Source organism: Prunus dulcis, chromosome 6, assembly GCF_902201215.1.
Source record: "Prunus dulcis chromosome 6, ALMONDv2, whole genome shotgun sequence".
Taxonomy (NCBI): Eukaryota; Viridiplantae; Streptophyta; class Magnoliopsida; order Rosales; family Rosaceae; genus Prunus; species Prunus dulcis.
In genome coordinates this window covers 5,834,412-5,859,900 of record NC_047655.1, presented here as the reverse complement: position 1 = coordinate 5,859,900, position 25,489 = coordinate 5,834,412, and the positions used below count along the sequence as shown (strand labels likewise).

Below are 25,489 nucleotides of genomic sequence, written 5' to 3'. Positions count from 1 at the left end.
GAACCTTACACCTTTGAAGGTTTAAGAAACACCACCCTTTCCCTCACCCTCTCCCTCCACCCTCAGCGTTGGCTGTACTATTGACACCGGTGATATTGAAGCCTACTGCAGTGGTCATGGTCATTTAGCCCTAGAGTTGGAAACCAAGATTAGGGGGAAGCAATTTCAGTGAACACTGGGAATAATTGAAATCTAATGACTTTAGCGAAGCTCTTGCAGAAGCAGCCTTTGTTCGAGGCAGAATCTCTATATTCCAAATTTCTAATCTCATGCTGAAGATTACGATCAGGGTGCAAAATGTTACAGTGAAATAATAAGAGCTTGCTTGGTCAAGAAGTGAAAAGGGGAGCGCCGAATTCCCCAAATCATGACTGGTCTTCCTCCATCATCATAATATCAGAAGCATCATTTCCTCCCCAAATTTTGGATACTGAATTATTATTAGTAGCCTTACAAATTGTACAAATTCGGCTGCAAGGATTAATATTTCCACATATGAAGATCCAAATCTCAGATAATAAGCATCCATCTATCTTTAACACAAGCACAGTAAACAAAAATGTGTCTGCCACAGGTTACACGTCAATTCTTTACCACAAGAAAAATCTGAAACAATAAGAGACTACCTTTCACACACTAAGTTTCAAAAGAATGAGACGAAAGAAAAAAGGAAAAAAGAAAGAGAAGATTACAAGCACCATCATATTGTATTGTCATACAATTAGTTTTTTGTCTTTTCAAACATTGTGTAAGCCTCCAATGCCCCCCTTGATCACAATGTAATCAACTTAAGAACCACAGCAAGCTGATCTTTGTGCAGCTTGACCAGCCCCAGCTCCCTGATCTGGTTGGTTGATCTTGATCGTGGTAGGCTACAGCAACATTATCAAAACAAAGTCAGTTAAAACCTTAAGCACGTGCACTTCAAATTAAAAATTGTAATATATATCCTTCTAATACAAAATAAGGAAAGCTGTAACAAAAAAGAAAAGAAAATAAGGAAAGCAATTAAAATACCTCAGCCCTAGTGTCAGTGTCTGCAAGCCGTTGCTTTATGTCTCTTGCTATTGAAAAGAAAACTTGCTCCACATTTAGATTCGTCTTTGCACTCTGCATTAGACAATATCTTTCAATACATATGAACACTTATTAACTATTTTCCACAATTCATAGGCGTTACTTACAGTTTCAAAGAACTTGATGCCATATTCGTCAGCAAGTGCTTGGCCCTTGGACGTAGGCACAGCCTAAAAAGAGGGTGGTGACAAGATCAGGAATGGTACAAAGATTTGTTTCCAGAACTAAATAAAATCCAAGCAAAAATAGTTTGACCCCAAAAAGAATAGCCCCATTTACTATAAAAGAAATCTCTATGGCGAACTGAGCTGTGATATCAACAAGCATCCAACATGCAAGATAAAACAAACTCGTCCAATAATAACTGAAAGCATTCTGAAGAAGAATTGGTGTCTTTTAATGATAAATTTCAAGCGCAAGCTCACCCGTTTGCTTTCGTCCATGTCAGCCTTGTTCCCTACAAGTATTTTGTTAACGTTATCTGATGCATGCTGTTCAATGTTGCGAATCCAATTCCTTATGTCTGAAAACATTGACAAGCCAGGTAAATGCAAACAATAGTAAAATCAAGAAATTAAAGCGCAGAAAAGAATTGACGTTCAAATAAACCAAGAGAAGCAGAGAGGTAGATGATGATGGATAAGAAAACATTAGTAGAGCAAGGGTGAGAAATTTACTATTGAAAGATGACTCATCGGTAACATCATAGACCAGCAAAATGCCCATGGCTCCACGATAGTAAGCTGGGAGAGAAGGAATAGTGAATAGAGAAAACAAAATTTGGTTAAACAACATAATAATCTTTACTAAAATCTGCAGCACCAGAGAGAATGTAACAGACACACAACAGACAAGCAGGGAATACAAAGATATACCACCTAACCTAATCATTTTACTGTTAGAGATCTACGTCATATAAGACTCACTTATCAGTTATGAGGAACCTCTGAAAACTGTCCTGATACCCATTTTCCAAACATGTTCATCACAACTATTGCAAAGGTTTGCATAACAAGATCATCCACTAAGTATAGGCTTCCAGCTCTAGGTTAAAAGAAGATGGGGTACTACCAGGCCACTTCAATGTGCCTCGGCACCCTGCCACATGTAACGGACTAAGCCAGCAGCTAGTTAACAAATTATAGTTCCATTAACTAAATAAATTGCGAGATCTGGCCAGATGGGCTTGTGAACTCTGGGCTCCGCCAGCAACAATTGAGGATTCATTACATCGGTCACCCAGTTTTTTTATTTAAAAAAAGTAAAGTCATCCAATGCGCATACTATAAAAGGTTCCCCATTGACTTTGCAGCAAATAATGAAAGGCCTTCTGCCCAATAGTGATCAGGAATAAAAGCTCTATATTTGACCATCCCTGCCTGTTTCATGCTTTATTTTTGGACCACCTTGCCCAGCATGCCTGTTTCGTGCTAAATGCCAAATAACCTACATCCATTTCTTTGTCAAAAACCTATAACCATTACAATGGCCATTTTAAAGTGGTGCATTACCTCTACTATTGGGCTTCCATATATCTCAAAGTGCCCTTTCTTAACAGCCTACTCATAATCCACCTTTTAAAAGATCCCTTGGTTTGCCCTGTTCTCCTCAAATCCACATTATTTGGTTTCAAACACCACTTTGTTCAAGAAGCCACAGTTGAACAATCTCTTTTGTGGCCATTTTTAGGGGAAAATGTAGAATTTAATAACCTTGTCCCTGAAAAGCTCCAAAACGGTGAAATTAAAATTGTCTAAAATCTCCTGTGCATCCATCTTCCATCACATGAAGCGTGAGCTACAGATACGTTACCACCAATCTTTAGTAAAATAAAAATGAAAGCACCCATAGAGATTATAAATTTTTACCAGTGGTGATTGTACGGAACCGCTCCTGACCAGCTGTATCCCAAATTTGGAGCTTAATTCGTTTTCCATCAAGCTCAATAGTCCTTATCTTGAAATCAATGCTTCAAAAGGATAAAGGAGCTCATGAAGTTTAAGAAGCTTCTGAGAAGCAGAACTTATCAGATGCAATTAACTCTAAAGTTCAGAGAATACACACCCAATGGTTGTGATGAAACTAGTTGTGAAGGAACCATCTGAGAAGCGCAAAAGAAGGCAACTCTTACCAACACCTGCAAAAATAAATTTCCATTTTCACGAAAGGCACATATCAAATTTAGCATTGATTATCTACCAAGTACATTATTGTAATACAGAAAATTGTAAAACCAATTGATGCAGTCATCATCTAGCAACTGCGTCAAACAAGAACTATAGTCTTCAACTTATACTTAGTTGGTATTTGATAGTCTAAACATATTGCAGAAAGAGCTCCATATATGATAGATAAACAGGTTAATAGCCTCCACATTGTTTTCAGCAATCTATGACAAATAATTGAATCATCCAAGATAAGTTACTACACACATATGTGACCCAACTAGCAGGACATTAGAAGTTAGAACCTCACCATAAAGAATAATTAAAAAATGAAAAAACAATGAACACAAATGGACGACTTATTTCGACCAAAATATTTGATTCAGAAGCTCAAACAGCCATTTCACAAATCAGACTAAGATTAACTTATATTCAAATGCTCCACATGCTTTGACCCCAGGAGCTCATAAATCAGGCAAAATCAATTTCAATTCTGAATCAAACCAGATCTAAAAAGAAAACCCCTTTTTTTCTATATACTTTTTGATTGACCTCCTTAGTCAACAAATCTTTAAGCCTAAAGCCAGCCTCTTGTGATCTCAACGGCAAAATGTTACAACTTCTGAATACACCACACACCATAGCATGCTAGAAATTCGTACAATACAAACACAAAAGCGATCTAAATAATGGCGGTCTGTTTGTTGGTCGAGAAAGTGAGAAGAAATGAAAATGAAGGAGAAAAGACGCACCGCTGTCGCCGATCAACAGAAGCTTTATGAGGTAATCGTAATCGGCTCTAGCCCTTGCCGGTGGAGCAGCCATTTCTGGGTTTTTATCTGATCAATGAACTCCAACAAGTATGTATAATCAAACCCAAATACTATTTCTCTCTGCATATAGAATCAAAGAGAAACGCATCAAAACCCAAAACATACATCCAGATAATAAAAACGATAAGAGAAAAAGAAAAAATAGAGATTATGGGAAAATTAACAGCAGCAAATACCAGATCAACCAAAAAAGATTCAGAGAGAGAGGGAGAGAGAAAGAGGGGGACTTTGGCTGCCAAAATTAGGGGCAACCTTGAGCGGTTCACAGACCTAACAAAGCTCCTCCTCCGACTATGGTGGGTTGGCTAATAATGCGCACTCTCTTTACCTTTTTCACCCTTGCACACCATGCGCACGCTAGCAGCTCTCTCTCTCTCTCAATAATAATGTACAGAAGAAAAATAGAAGCACAGGATTTATTTATTTATAAATTAGAGAGACTGGAAGCCAATCAGCATTTGACAGGTTCAAAGCTGTTTCGCATGCCACGTGGCCTGGGTTTAGCAGCTAGTGCGGATGAAACAAGTATAACACTATTTTGCTATCCCTAGTCAATCAGAGTCTGCCATGTCAAAACGTCGTCACGCATAACATACCATAATCGGTTGAAAATAGAAAAAATCTTCTGCCGATCACAATCTGCCATATGAAAACGTTATCATGCGTAGGGGTAGGGGTAGGGGTATCTCTGTTTCTTAAACTATGGGGGTAGGGGATGTTCTTTCCTTATTTATATAGAATCAGACCATTGACATGTTATATTTCCGGTTTATTACAAATTTACCCCATTATTCATTTTTCATCCAAAGTTGGTCCCTAAATTTTTTTGAAAGTGAGTTTAATGGCAGTTAGTGACGACAGCTACAAAAGTTGACAAAAGTAGCATGTGACGCTTTTTTGAAGGACATTTTGGTCAAAGCAGATGAGTCTCCCTCCATTTCAATGTCATCCCTCTCTCTTTCCTAAAATTATGTATAAAACTTTCATAATTTTAGCGACAAGAGGGCTAGATAATAGTTCAGGATGATGTAATCTATATCATATGCTTGAATTGAAATGCCTTTCGAAAGTAATCACTTGTAGGGTTGGTGGGCTTCTTACCAAAGAAACAAAAGAATTTGTCCAATCCATACTTCGATTGAGTGTGTTCTTACTCAAAAAAAACATATATTTAAGTTGAGTTTTTAAGATTGTGATTTTGACACTCCAAGTATAATTTATAGCACTTCAATTAGGGTATTTTATCACCTTTATACATTCACAAGTGTAAAAAGCGCCATCATTCTCATATGGTGAATCTAACATCTAAATACAATTGTTTTTAGAAGGTTTAAAAGTGTTTCTAGACTATTTATTAAAAAGAGTTTCTAGACGACGAAATAAATATATGGTAGTAGTGCTTTGTAAAAATAATTAAAAGTGATTTTTAGTATAAAAACACTTGATAGGTGTTACCTCAAGAAGCTCTTAGTGCATTTCTGAGAACACTAGATTTCTAACAAAAATTGAATGTGATTGTAAACAAAGCAATTCTGAGCAAAAACGCTTTTTAGAAAAAGCATTGTAGACAAGTCTTTACACATAGTGAACATGAAATACTTCTATAACTAACAATCATTTAACTTATAGTCTGACTTAGTTTATGGCTTAGTGATACTTCTCTTCCCAATATTGAAAGAGATTGCAAGTTCAAATCTCCCGTCACATTAATGAAAAAAAGAAGCATTTTTGTTCCAACCAAAATGTCATCCTCTTCTAGTTAACTATAAACACTTTCAACTCGTCTAAATGCACTGCCAGAGTTTATGAAACAATTTTCTGTAGTTATCTCGACAACTCCTTGGCATTGGGCATAAATATTCTAAAATGGACATTTTGATCCTTTGAAATTATGAATATGATATGCAAATATCTTTTAGTTATTTACATCTTGCAAGTTGCGACAGGTCTGGTCGGTTGTGTACGGAAGCAAGGAAAATGTCAAATGACTGCTGGTTCCATGGTTAGCAGTAGCAGAACCCAACCGCGTAAACACAGCACATTTCCCAGTGTATTGTATGCATAACCAATGTTGGGAGTGAGTTAATCAAATATTCAATGATAAGGTGTGTGGGTGGGCTGCAGGGGCCCACATTCTGACTTTGTCCTTTGCTGGTTTTGGGGACAAAATAGCATTGGCTTCTTCTAGATTCCTAGTGGTGAGGTTGCGACAACGCCCAATGCCCCAATGGTGACTTTGACCGCCCAAAGCCAAAGACATTGTCTTGGCCAAATCCATTGAGTTAAATAAAACAGACCAGTTCCTTTTGCTTGCCTGTTTGTTATCTGGTTTTCTTGTTTTGATTGATGAATGTCACAAAGAAAGGATGATTCCTTCTTTCTTGACCCTTTTTTCCAGATAAGTCTTGCACTCTTGCTTAATTGGTTAGTCTTTGAACACATGAGTTATCTTAGGAACAGTCGTTCATATAGATCTGTGGTTGAAAATTACTTACACGAGCGTTGTGAACGATCGTCCTTAACATTCCTCTTTTAACGCATACAGACGGATTCCTCTTGACATCAATTATAATAAGATACAATTATTGGATGCTAAAAACAACAAGAAGCTTGGTCAAAGGACTTAAGTTCCTATTTCTAACTGGGCTTTCCCCTTTTCATATTTCTCAATTTTCTAGTTCAAGTTGCTGCTCCCTTGTCCTCATCTTTCCACTCAATGTATGTTTAGATATTTTCTGCAGAGATCTGCATAAACAATGCGAATCTCAAACACTGTTCTGCAGTATTCTGTAGGGAAACAATGTGAATCTTGCTACCCTCAGCAGCCTGCACATAAATTTCTCCTGGGTATATATAATGTGGTGGGCCTTTGAGAATCTTCAAGATTCATTTTTCTTATCTTGGATTCTCTACCATTACCAGTACACATCAATGTTAATATTTCCTAAAGGGAAGAACAACACTAGATTTTGTGAAACTTATCTTCAGCAATTTTTCACGAAACTAGGGTAAAAAGAAGAACGTGCTACAGGCTTAGAATTAATGCTTCCAGTTTTAGGAGAAACACTTATGTGGAACGGGGATGGCTATATCCGTTTCACACAATTTTTCTGCAGTTTTAGGCCAGGAACATTAACTGGGAGCTAAAAGAAAAAATGCAGCAACTCCTAACACTGCAAGTTTGCACCAAAGTTCTTTTAAAGAAGGACTTTAGGCTTTCTGGAGAATTCTTTTCAGCTGCAAAAGAGATTCCAATCAAGAAAGCAGTCCACTTTAGACAGAGAGAGGAGTCAGTTAGTGGTAGTTTTATATGGAAATCTAATTTTTGTGTTGGAGAAACTCAAGGTGCCTCTTAAATGAAATATGATTGGAGAGATACAGAGAGAATGGTGTCACTTTATTTGTATAAACCATGACAGGTGCATTTTTGTAATAAAAGGTACTAACTCTGCCCTAATGCCCATTTTGTACCAATTAGTACAAAATTATATGCCTCACACGCTTGTGAAGCAGCAGCATGAGAAGCCATACCAACTATCTGCCTGGCCATAGACAAGACAAACAACAAATCAAAATTAATCAAATCCATGATTGGCTCAGTTTGATGTAAAAGAATCATTATTGGGTTGATTTGTTTGACTAGCTAGGGTAATGGAAGGAGCAACACACCCATATACCCAACAACAGCACGATCAATCCTTGACTGCCGTAATTTTCCCTGTTAATTAAGATCAATCTTTTACTGACAGAATCTATCTTATTTAGTGATAGTTCTTCTCATTGAAAGATTATATTCATACTTATTGAGGTGAATTAGTGATTTTTTTATACCCAATACATAGTATCAAAGCCTGGATATATCTGCTTATTGTATAAACCAGTTGAAGGAGACAGTGCCAAGCTGAGTGATATATCTGACAAACAACAAAAGCGTGTCTAAACAGAAAGGAGTAGGGAAATTAGATAGTGGATTGATACAGTGTGTCTCATCACATTGGAAAAGAAATTTATGCTTATATTTTGCAAGCCCCTCTCATGCTAGCGTCACATGGCTTATGCTTGCAAGAAAAGTCAAATATAATTATAAGTTTATTATGAAAATTTAACCAAAGGTCTCGATTCTAATGTGTGTGGTTTAATTCTTTCTTTACCAATTGATGACTCTTTATAAATTCAATGTGAGATTTCAACATGACTTTAATTTAAGCTACTATTTCCGACATATGTAGTGAGACAGTATTTTTTTTCAGCTTGCTTAAAATTCACTAATTTTGCTCTCTCTCTCTCTCTCTCTCTCTCTCTCTCTCTCTCCAGGTGTTGGAGTTCTGCTTACGGTCACTTCACGTATATGAAGTACCAATAATGAGCACAAAGAAAGAGCTAGGGTTTTTTCCTCACTTACTCCACTTCAATGCCATCCAAGCCAAGCCTACATATACACAATTACTTTTACAACCCCTTTGAGCCTTCTTCATTTCATTTTTATAAAAATTGTTCATGATAAGTAAAAAGGGGTTGCTGAGGTTGTTCCAAAGTTTATTAGGCAAAACTTTTAGTTGCCCTCGTGTAGGAGGGAGAACAGTATAGTCCAAAGCAAAATATAATAGAAAATTGGGACAAGGGCAAATTGCAAGAACCTCTACAACTTTATTTACATCCATGTTCCCATAAAAATAGCTAAAGTTGGAAAAGAATGGGCCAGCAACAAGTTAATGCTTAAAGCATATGCTTGGAAGATACTCTTACCACAAACCAGAACCTATTCCTCTAATTCCCTTTAAAGCTCACAAAACCTCCCTTCACTCATTCCTTCATCCATGGCCTCCATCTAGGTGTCCATTGCTGCTCTCCCCACCAAAGTTCCGATGGCAACGAGGACATGCAGCGGCGAGATCAGCGGTGACGATGAGGAGGACGAGGAGCATATAAATCATGGCCGTTGAAAATTGCGGAACATGTTTGGTCATTGTATTGGGCAACTAAGTACTCTTTGGCAGAACATCTAGGATGAGACGCTTATTACGGCTCAACAAATTAACCTCAGTTTAATTATAAGGTAGTTTTATAGTTACACAAGCTTTAATTTCCTTTCTTCATGTTGTCGAAGCTTTGGATGAAGAAACATTAATGTTCAAAGCTATATATGTTATGGTGAGTTTGAGAAATTTTCTTGCTTTATACCATATGCATTTCAGTAATGAGTTCATGAACAGCCTGAAGCTTAATGCAATTCATCACTTGGCTATCTTTTTTTAAAACAAAAAATATGAATATATTATTCCCTGTGATTTATCATAATTAAGTGATTTTAATTATATGATAATTCTGTATTTATATGAAAATGATTCCCTGTACAACGTGTATGTTGTGTATTATTGGTGGACACACAGGCGAAGACAAATAGGTTAGGTACATGCAAAAGCGGATAAAGTTGTGGTTACAGATTGCGTTGCGATGGCTGGATCACTTATGAAAAGGGCTTCACGATGAATATGGAAATGTGGAAATATGAAAACAAAATAGATTCCGCAAATTCTTTGTGGAGTTTCTAGATTTTCCCTTCCGCAGGGTTTAAGCCATTGATTTGTGTAATGAGGAAAACCCGATGAACACCTAAATGTCTTTTTTTCTTTTTTTTTTTGGGTCGTAAAGACCTAAATGTCAGATATGCACAACATCCACAAATCTCACAAATCTCGAATATGTGCAATCATCTGCAAATCACGTGTGCCTAATAGCACTGGTTTTTCAGGTTTCTGACTAACATAAGAAGAAATAGGCAAAACTTATATGCTCTTTCATCTTTCCGACCTAAGTTCTTGTGATACTGATCTGCCCCAGTTACGATATATAACACGGTTCGCTCTCTTATTGCACCGAAGGTAGGTGGTAATGCGATTACATTTCTTTGCCAGGAGCCTCATCACAGTTTAGCAAAATGAACATTTTTTTTCATGCCCTGTAGTCTCTTTGCTTGTGTAGGCCTGGAGTTGGTTTGTAAGTGCAATCAAGTGAATATATTTCAACCAACAGCTTTTCAGCCAAAAAGCGGAGAACACGGAGGGGTTCATTGTGGATGAAGGCACAAGGCACTGACTTTTAGGCACAGGATTAGCTCTGTATGCTGATCGAAGCAGCACAAAGTTCATACCAATAATTTCAGTTGAGCTTCCACATCCAGTTCTCCATGTGATCATTTGCCCCACCGCAGTACATGAGTTAAAAATAAAGAAACCTTGCAGGAACTATAACTAGTCCCACACATCAAATGCTAATGTCAGATCACAATTACATAGCGAAATAATACTTCTGAAGTTTTGAAATTTTGTGACAAAGTAAAAGATAAATGCAAGGAAACCTCATACAAGTATCAGACCATGAAGCTCAATTATAGACGTGACGAGATAAAATCAAGCTTTCACAATCCTATACTTAAGGGCCTCGATATTAGAAGCTGAACAACACTTCTAAAAAACATCTACCCAAAGTCCTAAGCACATCCCTTATTTATTCAAATCACTCAACTAATTCACTTCCTAAGATCACTGGTTTGAAATAGTTTCAACACCTACAATGGCATAATCAGTACAACGCTAGCCTCCAAAACAACATTCAAATGAAAAAAGTAAAGTCCTTTAAGCTGTTTCCTTAAGCTACGCTAGAACAGAAAACAATGGTGAAGCATGTACACCAAAAATAATATTAGGGTTCTAGGCATCAGTTCATCACTATTGGACTCTCTGCTATCAACATCCGCCGAACCAAAAGAAACTTGCTCTGTAAAACACTATTGTCAATTACACTAATACAAAGAGTTCAATATAAGCTTAAATTGCAGGTTACTATTACTAATATAAACCAAGCTATAACATGAAATTAATCTCACGATACCACAAGAAATGGTCACATGTAAGTTGGGGGCAAATGAAACTACTTAACACATGGGAACAAGAGGTCGAACAAAACTTTCCAAGTTACCATTTCTGCTCAATACCAAGTCACTTTAACATTCACGGTTGCAAGAACATGACAGTCAATCAAAACAAAACAAAACATAGAACTAATATCCTAGTACAAGAAACTTTTCAAACCAGCATTGGTAAGAAAAAAGGTTCTCTTCTTTTGGCAAAACAAATTAAATAAAACCAAAATTTCACAAAAGATCCTAATGATGTGCTTGAGACTCTGCTCAATAAAAGAAACCAAGGACTTTGCCACCAACATTCTTTCTCCTAGCTTCTTCATGATCCATGATACCAGCAGATGTTGTCAGCACAATGTATCCAAACTGCAAATATTTATTCAATTTATGAGCAAAAAACTAGAACAGGTATGCTTCATAACCACTTGCAACACCAAATTCAAATGATAAAAGTTTTATCTGGGCAACCCATATATAATGACCCCAAACACTCTCATAGACCAACATATAGCGATGAAGTTAGGAAAACAAACCTGTCTAGAAGGCAGAAGCCTAGCAGTCCAGCCTTCGATCTCCTTAACACCGACATCGAATCGAGGACTGATAACACCACACTTGTTCAGCCTCCCATTGAGTTCAACCACAATCTTTCCAGCTCTGTGGTCATCAACATACTCAAACTCGCCAATATAACCTAAACAATTTCAAACGCAACAATCTCATCACACAAATTGTACCCAATACAAAACATACAATCTCAAAACACCCATGAATTTAGAAAATACGAACCGTGCTTTTGCATAACCAAAAGGAACTTGATGATGACCTTCGATGATGGCCTGATCATGACTTGTCGTTTCCCCCTCTTCTCGGCGTTGTACATGCTCTTCAGAGCGTCGTTCAAAACGCTGACGCGCACCATTTCTGCTAGTTCAGCAACTGGTAGATCTGCAAGTGTATAAAAGAAACAAAAATTCAGAGTCAAAAATCATGGCTTTGGCTATTGGGAAGCTGTGAAACAATTCATACATTTTTAGAGTTGGGTGGAAAATGGGTTTACCTGCGAGCACAGGTGGGGCGGCTGGCTGAGGACTTGGGAGAGCAGAGTCACTAGGGTTTTGCTTTTGAGGTGGTGTGGAGTGAGGAGCTTGAGCCTTCTTAATGTATGAATGCTGTTTTACGAAAAGGCCCTTTCCATGATAAAGCGAACTTGGGTCGGGACAAGCCCATTACTACTTTGAGAATGGGTCGGGGGATCGAACAGTAGAAGCCTACTATGTCTCTGTAATGGGTGTTTAGAGAAAAAAAGGTCTAAATTTTAAATTTTGAATTTGGGTGTGTTGTAAAGTTGGGGTGTCCAAAGATTCATTTGGTGTAAATAGAGTTCCGCGTATTGCAAATTAAGAATTATTCAACAGTAAAATGTTGATGTTTGGGCTGAAACAACTTTTGGCAATTAAACCCAACGATAACATCATCCGACCCAGAAAATTCCATATGGTTTTCAACTAAAACAAAAATCAACGGTCAAAATAACATATTTTAATTAATATAAGATTTTTTATTGTAAGTGATCAATGAGGTTTGCGAAATTATCACATTTCGTCCCTTTTTTTTTTTTTTTTTTTTTGAGATATTAATGGTCTTTAAAGTTATTATCTATGCATCAATTTGGTTCTTGCCATTGGCTTTCGTTAAATTTTGCTGTTAAGTTGTTGACATGACACATATATAAAGTCTATACATCCAATGATATAGAACCACAAGGCATTAAAAAATATATTTTAAAACTTAAAATCCATAAAAACAAAATTAAGTTCTTTTTGGAAAAACTACAGCCTCTCCTCCTCGCGCCTCCGCCCCCCCCCGCGTCTCAATCTTTCCCTCCAACTCGCTGAGCCATAATTTGCTTGGACAAATTGAATAACTCATCGATACTTCAGTGGAGCCATAATTTGCTTGGACAAATTGAATAACTCATATGTGGGCTTTTCCCTTCTCAGTGCATGGTAATTGAAAAGTTGTAGTGCCTTGGTTGAATCTATTCTCTCTCCCCGCAGCCCTCTCTCCCTCTCTCTACTCTCTCTCTGCCTCTGCGTTCTCCCTTACTCCCTCTCTCCCTTTGATTTTTTTTTTAAGACAAACTGCAGAAAACTGTTGGCGTGACTTATGGATATTGACTTACTTTCCTTACACACCAAGAATTCTTATTATAATTGTAATTGATTTACTTTAATTCCTAATTTCCTACTGCAAATAGATCTAGGAATTTATTATTTACTTGCCCATTTATAATACAACGAAACCTAAATGGGCAAGTAAATAATAAATTCCTAGATCTATTTGCAGTAGGAAATTAGGAATTAAAGTAAATCAATTACAATTATAATAGGAATTCTTGATGTGTAAGGAAAGTAAGTCAATATCCACAAGTCACGCCAACAAAAACCCCCCAACCTATAAGGTTATTTATGAGTTCATATCTGATTTTGGGGATATTTATCAGTACATACTCAACGTCACGGAAACTCTACAATTTGCCCAATCTGTTAGTGAGATCATCAGAAAATTCGTCATATGCCCACGTGGCATTTGTGGGACCCATTTTTTAACTGACATGGACTCCACATAAGAAATAAAATTAATATTAAAAAAAATCTAAAAACCCAAAAAAAATAAAAATAAAAATCCTCATCTTCTCCCATTTCCCCTGCCTTCCAGCCTGACCTCTAACCCGCCCTCTTCCCAGCTCCGCCCCACCTTCATTAGATATGACTTTCTCTAACCCAGATCAAGTCGCCGTCTCTCCTCCCCCAATTCCCCCATTTCCTTTGCCTTCCAGCCTCCCACCCTCCCCCCTGTCAAAGGAAATCAGATTTAAATGCCAGCATATTTTTTCTTTAATTAGATACATGTATATGTGGTAGGTTAGCTATAATTAGATACATGTATATGTGGAAGGTGAGCTGTTTTTCAGGGGCTGAATATCAGCCTGTGTTCTTTCCTAATTAACTTGTATTCTGTCCATATAATGGGCAATTCTCAATGTATAGAGATACATTTTTTCAGAAAAGACTCTAAATTGTCATGGTATCAGAGCTATAGCTCTGAATTATCTCTCGCTCCCAAGTCTCTTAGTCTCAGTTATCTCTTGCTCTCAAGTCTCTTAGTCTCGGTTATTCTTGATCAAGTTCTCTTGACATCATGTCTTCGGATAAGTCTGAGGTTTCTTTGATTCGTTTCAATGGCAAGAACTACTCTGCTTGGGCGTTTCACTTCGGAATTTTCGTCAAAGGTAAGGAGGCGTGGGGACATGTTGATGGAAGTAACCCAGCTCCTGACAAAAACAAAGACAAAGACCAGCACGCCAAGTGGGAAGTCAAGGACGCTCAAGTTATGACATGGATTTTAGGATCTGTCGAACCTAATATCATCTTGAACCTTCGATCATCTCAGACTGCAGCTCAGATGTGGACTTACCTGAAGAAGATCTATAGTCAACGAAACACTGCTCGTCGGTTCCAGCTTGAACATGAATTGGCCGCTCTCCAACAGGATAGCCTTTCTATCTCTGATTTTTACTCTAGATTCACTAATCTTTGGGGTGAATACACTGATATAGTTTATGCTGACTTACCATCCGAAGGTCTTACTTCTGTTCAATCTGTCCATGAAACTACCCAGAGGGATCAATTTCTAATGAAACTGAGACCTGAATTTGAAGGCACCAGATCCAATCTTATGAACCGAGAATCTGTCCCCTCCTTGGATACATGCCTCAATGATCTCCTTCGCGAGGAACAGCGCCTTCTCACTCAAACCACCATGGAACAACGGCGGTCTGCATCTGTTCCTGTGGCCTATGCAGCACAAGGTAAGCCACGAGGCAGGGATATGAGCACTGTTCAGTGTTTTTGTTGCAAGGGATTTGGTCATTATGCTGCAAATTGTCCCCGAAAATTCTGCAACTACTGCAAAAAGGATGGCCATATCATCAAGGAATGTCCTACTCGACCCCCCAAGAAATCAGAGACCGCATATACTGTCTCCGTTGGCTCTTCTAGTGCTGGAAGTTCTGTGACTGCAGTACCGCTGACACAAAGTGCTCCTGTTCAACCTGTGACCCCTGACATGATTCAACAAATGATCATTTCTGCATTTTCAGCTTTAGGACTCTCAGGTAAACCCTTCTCTACATCATCTCCTTGGTACTTTGATTCCGGGGCTTCCCATCATATGACAAACAATGCTGATTCTCTTACCAATGTAAACAAATATTTTGGAAATCTCAAAATTCATACTGCTGATGGCAATCATTTACCTATCACGGCCACTGGTGATGTTTCTTCCTCTCTCACTGATGTCTTTGTATCTCCTGGTCTTACCACCAATCTTGTGTCTGTCGGTCAGTTGGTTGATAATGATTGCAAAGTGGAATTCTCTAAATCTGGTTGTGTTGTGCAGGATCAACAGTCAGGGAGGATGATCGCGAGGGGGCCTAAAGTGGGACGTCTTTTTCCTCTTCAATTTCCTTTGTTTTCTTTTTCACCCTTTGTCTCTTGTAATTCTGCTCATGTTGATTACCGAGCGTGGCATAAACGTCTCGGACATCCAAACTCTACTGTACTTCATGATTTACTGAAATCTGGTTTTCTTGGGAATAAAGAATCACCATCTCTTAGTGCTGTTCAATTTGATTGCAATTCTTGCAGACTTGGCAAAAGTAAGACTCTGCCATTTCCTATTCACACACCCCATGTGGTCCAACCTTTTGATTTGATACATAGTGATGTGTGGGGTATGGCACCAGTCACTTCTCATGCTAATTACAAATACTTCGTCACTTTTATTGACGACTATAGCCGTTTCACATGGATATATTTTCTACATTCTAAAGATGAAGTCTTTTTTGTTTTTAAGATTTTTCATGCATATATTCAGACCCAATTTTCAGCCCATATCAAAATCCTTCGTTCTGACAATGGGGGTGAGTATATGTCTCATTTGTTTCAGGATTTCCTACAGACTCATGGCATCATCTCTCAACGGTCTTGCCCTTCAACACCTCAACAAAATGGGGTGGCTGAAAGGAAGAACCGTCACCTTCTTGATGTTGTTCGCACTCTCCTGTTAGAGTCATCTACGCCCTCTCGTTTTTGGTGTGAAGCTCTCTCCACTGCTGTCCATCTCATCAACAGGTTGCCTTCTCCCACATTGCACCACAACTCTCCTTTCACCAAGTTATTTGGTCGCCCTCCATCTTATTCCAACCTTCGTACATTTGGTTGTATCTGTTATGTTCATCTTCCTGCACATGAACGCACAAAACTCATGGCTCAATCGATCCAGTGTGCTTTCCTAGGATATTCAGTCCACCATAAAGGTTTTCTTTGCTACGATCCACATTTGCGACGCATTCGAGTTTCTAGAAATGTAATCTTTCTAGAAAATCAGTATTTTTTCCCACGCATCACGACCCCGTTTCTCCTTCATTTTCTGTTTTGCCTATGTTTACTAACTCTTCTGCAGCTCCTGTTTTAAATATCTCTTCTCCAGCTCCAGTCCCTTCTCATCCTCTCCTCGTGTATCACCGACGCTCCTCCAAAACTTCCCATCAACCTCCAGCACCTCCCCAGCCCCCTCCAGCTCCTTCCCCGACTGCTGCTCCTGTTCCAGCAACTGCACCTCCCCCCCTCAGACAGAGTACTCGGGTTCGTAGACCACCAGATAGGTTTGGTTCCTCTCCTCTTTCCCTCTTCACTGCCACCTTGTCTTCTATTTCTCTTCCTTCGTCTTATACACAGGCCATGAAGCATGAGTGTTGGCGGACAGCGGTTGAAACTGAGCTTCTCGCACTTGAGGAAAACCAAACTTGGGACGTTGTTCCATGTCCCTCCTCCGTGAAACCCCTTGGCAGTAAGTTCGTGTTTTCTGTCAAGCTTCGTTCTGATGGGTCCATAGACCGTTATAAGGCTCGGTTAGTGGCACTTGGCAACAAACAAGAATATGGTCTCGACTATGATGAGACCTTCGCACCAGTTGCCAAAATGACCACTGTCCGCACCATACTCGCCCTTGCTGCATCCCAATCCGGGCCCTTACATCAAATGGATGTCAAGAACGCATTTCTCCACGGTGATCTCAAGGAAGAAGTTTACTTGAAACTTCCCTCTGGTATGCCTACTTCCTCACCTAATGATGTTTGCAAACTGAAATGTTCTTTGTATGGTTTGAAGCAGGCCCCTCGAGTATGGTTTGAAAAGTTTCGCTCCACTTTGCTTGGTTTTTCTTTCACTCAGAGTTAGTATGACTCCTCTCTTTTTCTACAACGGACATCCATGGGTATCGTTGTTCTTCTTGTTTATGTGGATGATATTGTCATCACTGGCTCCGACTTGGAGGCAATCTCTGCAGTTCAGACTTAGTTGCATTCTACTTTCCACATGAAAGATCTTGGTCAACTCACTTATTTCTTGGGTTTAGAGGTCCATCATCAACCTCATGGTCTCTTCTTACTTCAGCACAAGTACAGTCAAGATCTGGTTCAGTTAGCCGGCCTCACCAACACTACTTCCGTTGACACCCCCATGGAACTTAATGTGAAATATCGACGTGACGACGGGGACCTTCTTGAGGATCCTACTACCTATCGGAAGCTGGTTGGTAGTCTTATCTATCTAACCATCACCCGACCAGACATCTCTTATGCTGTTCACACTGTCAGCAAGTTCATGCAAGCCCCGAGGCATCACCATCTCTCTGCCGTTCGCCGCATCATTCGCTATATTCTTGGCACACCTAGTCGTGGCTTGTTCTTCCCTACAGGTTCTTCACTTCAGCTTCATGCTTATAGTGACGCTGATTGGGCTGGTTGCCCAGACACCAGGAGATCTACTACTGGCTGGTGTATGTTTCTTGGTGATGCCCTCATCTCTTGGAAATGCAAGAAGCAAGACCACGTCTCCAAATCATCCACTGAGGCAGAGTATCGCGCCATGTCTGCTGCGTGCTCCGAGATCATTTGGCTACGTGGTCTCCTCACAGAGCTTGGGTTCAGTCCACTTCATCCTACTCCACTGCATGCTGACAACACAAGTGCCATCCAAATTGCAGCCAACCCCGTCTATCACGAACGCACCAAGCACATCGAGGTTGACTGTCACTCCATCTGAGAAGCCTATGATCATCAGGTTATCACCCTTCCACATGTCTCCACTACTCTGCAAATTGCCGATATCTTCACCAAATCCATGCCACGTCAGCGCCATCATTTCCTCGTTAGTAAATTGATGCTTGTCGATTTACCAGCATCAATTTGAGGGGGGATGTCAAAGGAAATCAGATTTAAATGCCAGCAGATTCTTTCATTAATTAGATACATGTATATGTGGTAGGTTAGCTATAATTAGATACATGTATATGTGGAAGGTCTCAAGTTTACATAGACCAATTCTTCTACTTAATTATGAAGTTTCTTGGTTTTGAAAATTGAAAGAAAATCTGTCCTTTGCACTTTGGGTATTGTTGTTGGTACTAAGTGGCACATGTCGTTATTTGTTTGTTTGATGTTGCTCAGTTACCATTCTAATAGTTCGCTCCATATGTTAACAAATGAGACTCTTTGCTTTTTAGGCTGCTGCTATGAGTTTAATGGTTGGATCTCTTGTTTGGTTGAAGGATCCCGAAGAAGCTTAGATAGATGGTGAAGTTGTGGAGGTTAGAGGTGAACAGATCAAGGAGGGTTTGGATCTGGATAGCTTCCTCTTTTCCTTCCATCCTCTGCGGGTTGGGTGGTTCAGTAGTTCGAATATTGTGGCGTTCCGCAATGCGAAGGATTCGGCCCTTTTCATTCGGTTGGGGATTGGATTTTATTGAGGAACTTCCCAGAATCTGAGTTTTTGTGATTATCTGAAGGATTTGATTTGATTGTTGTTTATTGGAGAGATGGATCCGTAATTTGCAATCAGCGAAGAGGTGGCGGAGATCGACGGCCAAATCACTGACATTTTCCGTTCATTATCATTTTATGCCTCTGTTTGGATTTGGGTTGATTAAAGGATTGAGTTTCAGAGTGTTTTATGGTTCCTTCTTGGAAATTCAAGTCTAATGCTAGTGTTTGGATTCCTTCCAATTCCAAGTCTAATGCTAGTTTTTTGTCCACGTGGAATCCCACGTTAATTAAAAAATGAGTCCCACATATGCCATGTAGGCAGATAATGTATTTTCTGACGATCTCGCTAACGGATGAGGCAAATTGTAGGGTTTTCGTGACGTTGAATATGTACTAGTAAATGTCCCCAAAATCAGGTATGAACTCGTAAATGACCTTATAGGTTGGGGGGTTTTCTGTAGTTTGTCTTTTTTTTAATATGGCAAATTAAACAAATGTCTACCATCTCTCCCTCTGCACTCTTTCCCTCTTTTCTTCTCTATGATGCAGCGGCATTTCGTACCCCAAATGTAAGGACCATGATTGGTCTTTTGCTCGTTCTTGTCAAGGAGAAGGTAGTGACAAACTCAAAACAACAACATGAAATTGAAGCTGGGCATTGGGTCGCGTGTCAGGCTTGGTGTAAGGTAGAATTGTTGAATAATATAAATTTTCACGTTGGAAACTTGATTAAATAAACTAAAATTTGTAATAAGTGATTTCACTCTTAATAACATTGAGGCCTTTTGTGATAAAACTCTACACTTACTGGGCTTTGTAGGTTGTTAAGTTAGATACAATATCAATGTTGCTTGTAGTGGGCCGCATACCCATCTCTCTGAAATTTAACATGGTATCAAAGTAGGGCCCTGATACAGACTTAGACTTGACCCAGACCAGCCACATATTGACTGGGTATTGCCATTGACCCAGCCGACTCCGATTCAAACTACTTTCGATGCACATAGACCCAGATGATTAACTTCGATGTGGACTTGGCTCCACGTGTGGCCCACTATGTGGTGGTAGTGGCGGACCTATTAAGGAGCAAGGAGGTGTGCACCTCCTCTAGCCAGAAAAACCATTGTAAATGCTTCAAATTTCCCTTTTGCTCAACTGGTGTACGGATTACTTTATTTCCATTTTCAACATTTAAGGAAATGTCTTTGTCCTTTTACTTTCGTTTATTTTTATATTACTCCACTTACTTAAGTTTACAATGTAAATAAGGAAGTACCCTCAATTTGGATTCAAATAAAAATACTTGTTAGGGCACAAAAAATCCAAGGCTGGGCCCAAGCTTAATTCTAGCCTAGCGCAATATTTAACTGAGAAAGAAGCCCAACTGGGGTATATGAGAATTTGTCAAGCAAAAATGCAAATTATGGGTCACATGCCATGCCAAGCAAAAACGCAAACCCGCCACGCAGAAGGGTCAAAACAAGCTCGTGAAAACGTACAGGCTCTGTAAACCCACGTTCACTGACCTGTTAAAATGCTATTTAGCACGGTCACAACCCATTACCACACCATGGAACTCAAACATGCTAAATAAACACGCAATGCTAGGAAAAATGATCGCCATTATAATGCCAAGCCACGCTACATGCTCAAGTAGGCCCAAGCCACGCGAATATTTAGGGCTTGCTGAGCAGGTTGTAGTATGGATGGTTACAAGCGTTCATGAGGCCCATTGAAGGTTCAAGGAATGGAAGTTTTGGGCTGCTTGGGAGCACTAAAACTCAAGCCCATTTCTTGAGCCTAAACATATGGGTAAGCATGAAGAGAGAAAAGTAACCCAATGCCTTAGGAGAATATCCAATGGTCTGCAACACTTAGAAAAATCCCACAGCAACTAAGACATCCAGCACATTGTCGAAAATAAAGTAAATACACTACTTCCAGCAGCTTGACGAAATCAAACTTACAAGCCCACTGGAAGAAAGATGTTAAAGATCCAATACCTTAGAAGAAAGCCCAGCGCAGTGCCTAATAAAATATCTAGCATCGTGTCCAACCACTATCAAAGTTTCATAATAGAGTCAAATAGAGGCCATTGCAAATACCGAAGGTAATTCATATGTGTAGGAGGAATACCCATTAGGCAAATGCCTCATCCATTCCTCTGCAAGCTCTAAATAGAAAACCAAGAAGAAAAGTGGGTGGCGCCTCACCCATATGGAGAAGTCCAGCTGCATGAATACCTTGGAACCCCAAAGGGCTTGGCGCCTATGCGCTAAGGCTGAGAAAAATTCACCAAATAAGAGTGAATGGAAGAAAGCGAAGGAAAATGGTGGGGAAGGTTGTGATAAAATTAAGGGTTCTAGTGTCTATAAATAGGGAGCTGCTTCTACCCAGCAAAACACAATCATCCAAAGCACGACTAAGCTTTTGTCGATCAACTGAAAATTTACTCAAGACATCTCATTCTCTGCTTCTATCTCTCCCTTTCTTCCATAGTCAAAAATCTTACCAAATCTCTCTTTCCATTTATTTTAAGCCTTTGTTTCATTTAGAAATTCATGTTTTTTCTCTCTACTGCTAAACTTGTCAAGGCTTAGCTCCCATGCCACAAGCTTCTCAAGCCAAGCCATATTATTAATCTGTCACGTTCATTTGGTTATTGGTGAAAGGAATGCAAGGTGTTTTTCTAAGGTTTCACAAACTTTTCAAAAACTCTCTTGAAGCCTGGTTCTTGAATTCAGACACAGGGGAATTTTGTTTGTCTTTCTCTTACAGCAGCCCAAGCCCATTTGTTAGGTTGCTAGAACAAAAGACCACTACAATACTAGAAAATCAAATTCCCACCGAATCGAAATATGAAAAATCGATTTTAGTGCAAAATACGATTTAGGCTACAAATGATGGCTCATTAAGTCAATATATATTTCATACTAAAATCCCATAAAATCAAGTTTTCTTATTTGATGTGTAAGGAATAAAAGTCGCCAAAAATTATCTTGAGAAAATGATTGTTCCGAAAAACCATTTTTCATACTTAGTCAATATTGCACATCCGCTAAAAAATTTCTAGGTCCGCCAGTGTGTGGTGGTCCTATGTAAGGGGGCGTGTGGAAAAATATAAAGTCTCACATCTTAAACTTGACTAAATAAACTACAACTTATAATAAGTGGTTCCACTCTATAGGGGCTTTTTCGTTCCGGCAGCTACTGTGGGCCTAGGCTGCTGTAAAGAGCCAAATGTGTGAAAATTACCCCTAGGTTTGAGTTCAAGAATCAGACCCCAAGAATGCTTCGAAAGTGTAGCTGAGCCTTAGGAAGCACCTTAGTTACCTTCACCAGCAAAACTAACAGTCGCTTACAGATAAATTCTTAGCTTGGCATGAGAGGCTTGTGGCATGGAAGCAAAGCAATCATGAGTTTAGCATTAAAGAGAGAGAGCTGTGAGTTCCTATGAGAAACAAGGTAACTAAGGAGAAAGGGAAGGGATTTTAAGTGGGTTTGTTAAAGAGAGAGAGGGATGATGGTATATTGGGTGTGCTGAGTAGTTTCCGGCAGCTCGACGAAAACTCTGCCAAGCTTTGGAACAGTTTACCAAAAGGGAAAATGGGGAGAGATGGAAGGATGGGGCTCAATATTGCAAAGGTTTCAAAGGTGAGAGATAAAGCTTGCTATCCAGATATGTGTTGTGTCTCCCTTTTTATTTTCTCCTTTCGATTCATCATCTTTTATGCAATTTTCCTCTGTCCAAACACACCAAGATAAGATTTTTGGGAACTCTAAAGGCTTTTCCCACAGCTGCTTCAATGGTGATTTCCTATCTTTGGTTATCACCTCTCCTTCTTTCCTCCCCTATTTCATGGCAAGGTCTGGTAAAGAAAGGAGATAGATAACTTTAGCTATTTTGAAGGCTGCCTTTTCTCCTGCGAGCGCCAATATCCTCTAGTTTTTTGAACTATCTGCCTTGAGGTTTGCTTTGCCCATGTGCTGGAGCCTCCCAGCAGTTCACATACATAGGCAATTTTGGCTTTTGTCGAGGCTTTTGTCTCCAGCCATGTGCTGGAGATTGCAAATATTTTCTTCTTGGTTGCTTGAGCTTTCCTAAGGTGATGGGTCAGCCCATTAAGAGAATGGGCTAATTTCCTAAAGTTATGGGCTATCTTAATAAGGTGATATGCTATTTTATCAAGGTGATGGCCAAAATTTTCTAAAGTATTGGGCTAATTCTTCTCTCTTTTATGCTTACCCACATATTTGGGCTCAAGAAATGGACTTGAGTTTTGGGGCTCCCAAGCAGCCTAAAACTTCTATTTCTTGGCTCATCAATGGGCCTCATAAAAACTTGTTACCATCCATACCACAACTCACTCAGTAAGCCCCGGGCATTTGCATGGCTTGGACCCATTTAAGCTTGTAGCATGACGTGTTGCTTATTTGATTGGCATGGCATGTGTGCAAGCGCATACGATGAACTTTCATGTGCTTCAACCAGGTTTTTTCTCAATAAGGTATCGCACTGGGCTAGGAATATTTTTGGGCCTAGCCTTGGATTTTTTGGGCCTCAACACACTCCGAATAACATCGAAGCCTTTTGTGATAAAACCTCATACATACTGGAGCTTTTCCACACAAAAAATAAATTTTTTTAAATGGATTTTAAGTTTTAAGATATTTTTTTTTAAAAACACCACGTGGCTCTATATCATTGATGTGTGGGTTCCGCATATGTGCAATGTCAGCAACTTAATAGAAAATTTGACAGAAGTTAACGATTGAGACCAAATTGATGCATATATGCAACCTTAAGGACTATTATTGTCACACAAAAAACCTTAAGGACGAAATGTGACAATTTCGCAAACCTCAGGGACCATTTGGAGATAAAAAGCCTTAATCTAAATCAAATTCAACCCCCAAACTCATTCAAAACTCTATAAATAACAATCATTTCGTTAAATAATCCACCAAGTTCAATTTCTTAACATTTCTCACTTTCTTATTTGTTTTCATTCTCCTTTCTTTGTTGTTGAATATGCTACCAAAACTCTAAAGAGGTGTCAATTGGAAACCATATGAAAATGAGACATTATGCAGAGGGTGGGTATGTATCTATGAAGATGGGGGGCAATTGGCATCAATCTTCAATCTATGAAGACTGAAGGAAATTGTGTGTTTGGTTGGATAGAATAACTCTTATTAAATAAACAAGGGGACGAGGTTGAAAAGGAAGATGAGAGGAAATCAGAATAAGATACAAAGGGATAAAGAGTAAGGTAAACAATGGCGGACCTAGGAATATTTACAGGGGTGGGCTTTTTGTTTTTTTGTTTTTTTGTTTTTTTTGTTGGCATCAATTATAAGCCCTATTTTTAAACAAATATATATAAAGCAATATTTCCTTAAGATTAATGAAAGTGGTATACTTTTTTACTAATTCAGTATATTTCCTTCAAATTAAAAACTATTTTCAGAATTCATTTATTAAAAAAAAAAACTATTTTCAGAGAGATATGTGAACAAAGAAACCTACAACAAACAAAGAAAACTTAGAAAAACCAAAATTCAGTTGATCAGACGAAGATAAATTTGAAGTTCAAGGGCTTTGGCTCAGTGGAGTGGTTTAGCCAGGAAGGGTCCATATTTCAAATTTTCCAAAAGAAGCAACATCAATAAATTTGAAAAAACAAAATCAAAGAGACATACAAACATTATTTGAGCCAAATCAAAAGCTGAATAAACCAAAGAACATAGAGAAAGAAAAAGAAACTTTAGTAATTGAAGTATTAAAGTATTTGGTTGTAAATGTGGGCTATTATTATTATTTTTTTTTTGAATTGAATTTACACAACTAAGCCTAATTTGTCTCTTTCTAAAGTCAACACTGGGCTAGAGCCCACTCTAGCCCAAGCATGGATCTGTCCTTGAGGGTAAACAAAGATTCCCACACATTAAATAATGGAAAGATAACAAAATGAGATAATCTACATGTCTTATCATAATTTAATGAAGATATAAAAAGATAGAGAAAGATGAGGGAATCCAATAAAGTTGATATAAAGAGAGATGGACAATGATTCATAATATGATTGAGATAAGAAAATATGAGATGGACAAGAATTCGTAAAATAATTGAAGGAAATTTAAGTTTAGCCCATTTTTATGATTGGAGATGCCCCATGGGCCAAATTGTGATTTTATGTATTTATTTGGTAATTGGATAGTTACAAAATCTATGTACCAATTCTAATAGGGTGTGAAGTGTGTGTAGTTATATGAGAATTATGTAAGAGATTACGTGAGACTTCAATAGGTACATGAGAACTAACCCAGCGACGGAATCGACCCGCACCGAATAAATTACATCATCTTAACCATCCATTATTTACTTCACGCAAAAATAATCCACGGCCCCTTCGCACGCCAACTCAGCGATCCATCCCCAACCCGCTTAAAGAATTCAACACATCTCAATCGTCGATTCGCGAACTGTACGAAACCCCAATCCCACGGCCAGTAATAATAACCACATCACCGATCCGCGTGAAGCCGCAATTAACCAATGACAGAAGCCTACTCTCACCTATATAAACAATCCATCCCA

At 38.9% G+C, this 25,489-nt stretch overlaps 2 protein-coding genes across 5 annotated transcripts; both read right to left on the bottom strand.

Moving 5' to 3' along the window:
• Window positions 1–466: 466 nt before the first annotated feature.
• Window positions 467–4,478, bottom strand: LOC117629584 (ras-related protein RABE1c). 4 transcript variants are annotated; one of them, XM_034362110.1, is made up of 9 exons: window positions 4,346–4,478; window positions 3,995–4,135; window positions 3,142–3,214; window positions 2,946–3,046; window positions 1,755–1,820; window positions 1,503–1,600; window positions 1,185–1,247; window positions 1,018–1,110; window positions 467–872 (listed from the first exon to the last, which is right to left on the bottom strand). In XM_034362110.1, exons 2-9 carry the CDS (start codon window positions 4,065–4,067, stop codon window positions 789–791), a joined length of 651 nt encoding a protein of 216 aa, XP_034218001.1. In that variant the 5' UTR covers window positions 4,068–4,135; window positions 4,346–4,478; the 3' UTR covers window positions 467–788. The 4 variants fall into 4 exon arrangements, with proteins under 4 accessions (XP_034218001.1, XP_034218003.1, XP_034217999.1 ...); XM_034362112.1 differs by having other exon boundaries at window positions 4,404–4,470; XM_034362108.1 differs by having other exon boundaries at window positions 4,252–4,463.
• A 6,552-nt stretch (window positions 4,479–11,030) lies between these two features.
• Window positions 11,031–12,150, bottom strand: LOC117632305 (40S ribosomal protein S15a-1). Its single transcript, XM_034365744.1, has 4 exons — window positions 12,058–12,150; window positions 11,787–11,945; window positions 11,531–11,691; window positions 11,031–11,363 (listed from the first exon to the last, which is right to left on the bottom strand). The coding sequence occupies exons 2-4, from the start codon at window positions 11,917–11,919 to the stop codon at window positions 11,265–11,267; spliced, it is 393 nt and encodes a 130-aa protein (XP_034221635.1). The 5' UTR covers window positions 11,920–11,945; window positions 12,058–12,150; the 3' UTR covers window positions 11,031–11,264.
• Window positions 12,151–25,489: the final 13,339 nt, after the last annotated feature.